Below are 4,811 nucleotides of genomic sequence, written 5' to 3'. Positions count from 1 at the left end.
ATTTTCCTCTTTCTATTCTCACTCTCTGCGTGGACTGTGAAGGAGGAGGAGAAGGAGGAGAATGGTGGAGTCATGAAAACTGCTTTTTAAGGAGAAAAGAGAGGTTTTGGCTCTGCGAAAACGCCAATGGCGTTATCTCATTGTCTAGTTCTTGTCTCTTTTCTGGTTTTCCTTCCTCTCGGAAAACCAGATCTCGCGTCGGAAAAGGCAGCACTTCTGGTATTCAAGGCCGCCGTCGGCAAGTATCTTCGGTGGAACCAGAGTTCACCCACGCCATGCACATGGCCGGGCATTCAGTGCGTGAACAACAGCGTTACCTATATTCGTCTCCCCGGTACTGCACTCACCGGAGAAATCCCGACTGGTGTCTTCGGCAACCTCACACACCTCCGCACTCTCAGCCTCCGTCTCAACGCCCTCTCCGGTCAACTTCCGTCGGATCTCGCCGCCTGTACGGACCTCCGTAATCTATACTTGCATGGAAACCATTTCTCTGGTGAGATCCCTAACTTCTTGTTCGGTCTTGACAACCTCGTTCGTCTGAACCTTGGGGAGAACAACTTCTCTGGTGGGATCTCGACGGAGTTTAACAACCTCACCAGGTTGGGGACTCTCTATTTGGAGAACAATCAACTCAGTGGTTCGATTCCGAATCTACCAGAAATCAAGAGTCTTGTTCAGTTCAATGTTTCGTATAATCACTTGAATGGTTCAATCCCGCCGAGTCTAAGTGATAAAAGTGCCAATGCATTTGTCGGGAATTCGCTCTGCGGCGGTCCACTCCTTGCTTGTCCTGGGGAGGCACCATCGCCCACGAGTAGCGTAAAAGGTGGCGGTAGTGGTAGTGAAAAGAAGAAGTTGTCAGGAGGAGCAATTGCTGGGATTGCGATTGGATCCGTGATTGGGTTTTTGTTGATTCTTCTCGTTTTGTTCATTTTGTGCCGGAAGAAGAGTAGTGGAAAGACGAGATCGGTAGACATTGCTTCAGTGAAGCAGGGGTCTGAAGTAGAGATGCCGGGTGAGAAGAGAGAAAATGGTGGTCTGAGTAGCAGTGCGGTTCCCTCTGCTACTGCTGCGCCCACAGCTACTACCACGGCAGTGGCAACAGCTTCCAAGGGTGACATGAACGGTAGTGGGAATAAGAAGCTTATTTTCTTCGGAAATGCTTCTAGGGTTTTCGATCTGGAGGATCTGTTGAGGGCTTCGGCGGAAGTTTTGGGGAAGGGAACGTTTGGTACGGCGTACAAGGCCGTTTTGGAGATGGGTACGGTTTTGGCTGTGAAGAGGCTCAAAGATGTTACCATTTCGGAGAGGGAATTCAGGGAGAAGCTTGAAACTGTTGGATCCATGGATCACGAAAACTTAGTCCCGCTCAGGGCTTACTATTACAGCAAAGACGAGAAGCTCCTTGTCTACGATTACTTGTCTATGGGCAGTCTATCTGCACTATTGCATGGTGAGACTTTTCCGTCTTCTTCCTTTCATTACCTTTACAGCATCATGCTCTGCTTTTAGTATTTTGTGGGTCTGATTTCAGTTCCCTTTTTTAATGGGGGGTTTTCATTTTTAATGATCTCTGTGATATGTTTATTGTGCCTCATTTTTATTTTTAAGATTTTTTTATTTCCCCTTGTTACTAATTTTAAATTTTTTGCTCACATTGTTTATTGGGATTGCTCTGTATGTCTACATTGCGTAAAAATCTTCAAGAAGCTCAGAGATCCACCCCCCCCCCCCTAATTTTTTGAATAGGTAACTTGTCTAAATTTTTTATACCTTACTGCTTGGGATTTGTCCTCCATCCATGCCAGCAATTTTTGCGATTTTTCCTGGCTAATGGATCTTTTCTATCTAATTATATATTGTTTTGGATTGTTACCAAAAAAATAAAAAAGTTATACATTGTTTTGGATTGCATTATCAATGGAAAAAACTATAGTTGCTTCTACTCTTGCTTCGTTGTTGCTTCTGGTATTACTGTGATCTTGATGTATGCAGTGTAATTACAAGTTATTCTTCATTCATCTGCAGTTTTCACTAAATTGAGTTTGAAATAAAATTATTCGAGTCACCCTTAGAACTTCTCTCAACCACGTTAAATGTGAAGAAACCCATCAAACACTGATAGAAGAAAAGCAAGTGAGCTTATGAGAGCAGAATCTGTCTGTGCCTAACTACAATTTTTTCTGTTTTTTTGTATCTCTTTATCTCTCGCAACTACAGGAAACAGAGGAGCCGGTAGGACTCCATTGAGTTGGGTTATCAGGTCTGGCATTGCTCTTGGAGTTGCTCGTGGCATTGAGTATCTCCATGCGAGGGGATCCAATATCTCGCATGGCAACATCAAGTCATCTAATATCCTCCTCACCAAATCCTATGATGCCCGCGTATCTGACTTCGGTCTTGCACACCTTGTTGGTCCTACTTCCACCCCCAACCGCGTTGCAGGATACCGTGCTCCTGAGGTGACAGATGCCCGTAAGGTATCGCAAAAGGCAGATGTCTACAGCTTCGGTGTTCTTCTATTGGAGCTGTTGACCGGGAAGCCTCCAACCCATGCACTCTTGAATGAAGATGGAGTTGATCTACCAAGGTGGGTTCAATCGGTAGTGCGAGAGGAGTGGACATCAGAGGTGTTTGACCTTGAGCTCTTGAGGTACCAGAATGTGGAGGATGAGATGGTTCAGCTCCTACAGCTTGCAATAGATTGTAGTGCTCAGTATCCCGATAAGCGCCCCTCAATGACTGAGGTGACCCGGCGAATTGAAGACCTCCGACGTTCCAGCATAGATCTGCACCCTGATGTGGTTGATGAATTGGACGATGGATCATCCCAGCGAGTTGGATTGGGCCAACCACCTCCCTCTTTTCTGGACTGAAGAAGAGGACCAATTGTCATGCCCATTTTAAGCAAGTTTAATCTGGGTTTTTGGTGGTTTCATTGAATCAGGATTTCAGATCTGCTCAAATCTTCTCATTAAGAATCGATTGAGCATTGGCAGCCTTTTTTTAATTAGTTTTACCTTCATATTTACATGATGGGATGGGGGAAGGTGGTTTTATCTTTCTTTCCTTTTCTTTTCCTCCTTACATGCTTCTCGTATGTAACTGTGTATTATTAGTTCTTAATAGTGGGTTGGGGGTCGGGATGGTGTTTGCTGTAATTACATTGATTTTCACCTTTGAAGCAACTTCTGATTTGTTGAGATTGAAATGTTTCGTTCTTGGCTTCAAGTTGTGTCTTGGTTTGTTGTTTTCAATCTCTCTCTCTCTCTCTCTCTCTCTCTCTCTCTAGAATAAGAGAGGGTCTTCAGCCTAGAAGTTAGTAGTTTTCTGGCGCGCATTGTTGTGGTTGGAATTAACTACTGCTCTAGAATTGGAGTCCTACCTCAAATTAGGAAAGGCTGAGTCTAGGGGAGTAATGACCTGAGTTGATGCACGGCAAGGTCATCGTGAATTCGTAAACCTCCTTCCAATCGAATGAATTTCTATTCATAGCCGATGAATTCTGTCTTTTTTTTTCCCTCTGAAACTAATGAATTCTTCTCTTACTGGTATGAGTCTTTCCTTTTGTAGTCATTTTAAGCAATACAACATAAACCAAATTCTCTCTAGACCGGCCTTCATAAAAACATCACTCTCATAGAATATAATATAATAAAAAATTAAAAAAATTAAAAAATAAAATAAATTCATAACATAGGTTCGGGTCAATCACTAAATTCTGTGGCTCTTGACTGGTTTCTGGACCTCTAGGTTGAAGGGTAAACGGTTAGCAGACACAGAAGAGATTAGGTCATGAGTTTTTGGAATTTCAGGTTGACAAAGGATGGAGAAGTCCCACATTGTTGCATATTCAATATAGAGGTGATAATCAGTTGCCGGTGAAAAGGATTATAAAGAATGAATCAAAAAGGGTTTGTAGCAAAAGTTGTGAGGTAGCATGCATTTTGGCTTCTCTCTATTCTCTCTCTTTCATGTTACGCCATTGGAATTTGAATCTGTAAGGCAAAGATTGCTTATCCTTGAGGCTACCTTGACAAGGATTTTTGTCATAGCCCTTAATCATTAGTCAATTTATGGGAGAGAAATAGGCAGGCCGGTGTGCCCACTGCAAAGCCTTTTCCCTTAATTTATATATTATTTGTAAATAGTTGGTGGAGGATGCCAGTCCCACACATTTCAACTAGTTTGGGCAAAATTATGATGTTATAATTTAAATATAGGAAAATGGGTTTCACTGGGTGCACTACTGTTTTTTGTATAAGGAAAATTTTCTGACATTTTGATCGTTGGATAGATGAAAAATTATGTACATAAGTGGTATGTCAAAATTTAGTGGGCTATATATCAAGCAAATAACCCAACAGGTAATCTATTTTTGTAATCGAATTTGAAACGTTAGTCCATTTGTTTGAAGTAAAGTGAAATAGAATTTTCACCTGTAAAATGAATATGATAAATTGAGTAAAACTAAGTAGATAAAATTATTCAAGATGCAAACAAATTCAAATTATTATATTCATTGAAACCCAATTTTCAAGTTTCCTTATAATGCAAATTGTTGTGGACCCCTAACCTTTTTCTTTGTTGAGTATTTTACTCAAAATGCTTATTTATGACAAAGGTTTTTCTACACAAGACCGCTTAGAGAGATTATTGAAGGAGATCACTTATTTCATGTGTCTCATTTTCTTTAATTGTGATTCCCACATGTTTTTTGATAACATTTTACATCAACCATACTTTGAGCAAATGCCCCATTCGAAACCACTCTTATTTCATTTCACTTTAAACAAACAAGGGTTCAA

At 41.4% G+C, this 4,811-nt stretch overlaps 1 protein-coding gene across 1 annotated transcript; it reads left to right on the top strand.

Moving 5' to 3' along the window:
- On the top strand, nucleotides 1-3,234 carry LOC122081960 (probable inactive receptor kinase RLK902). Its single transcript, XM_042649401.1, has 2 exons — nucleotides 1-1,456; nucleotides 2,224-3,234. The coding sequence occupies exons 1-2, from the start codon at nucleotides 127-129 to the stop codon at nucleotides 2,877-2,879; spliced, it is 1,986 nt and encodes a 661-aa protein (XP_042505335.1). The 5' UTR covers nucleotides 1-126; the 3' UTR covers nucleotides 2,880-3,234.
- The last annotated feature ends 1,577 nt before the right edge of the window (nucleotides 3,235-4,811 follow it).

Source organism: Macadamia integrifolia, chromosome 6, assembly GCF_013358625.1.
Source record: "Macadamia integrifolia cultivar HAES 741 chromosome 6, SCU_Mint_v3, whole genome shotgun sequence".
Classification (NCBI taxonomy): Eukaryota; Viridiplantae; Streptophyta; class Magnoliopsida; order Proteales; family Proteaceae; genus Macadamia; species Macadamia integrifolia.
Note: the sequence above shows the minus strand (reverse complement) of the source record. Positions and strands in the feature narration are given on the sequence as shown.

Coding starts and splice junctions, on each gene's coding strand:
- LOC122081960 (XM_042649401.1), top strand. CDS start 127: ATGGCGTTATCTCATTGTCTAGTTCTTGTCTCTTTTCTGGTTTTCCTT. Junction 1,457..2,223: donor TCTATCTGCACTATTGCATG/GTGAGACTTTTC, acceptor TCGCAACTACAG/GAAACAGAGGAGCCGGTAGG.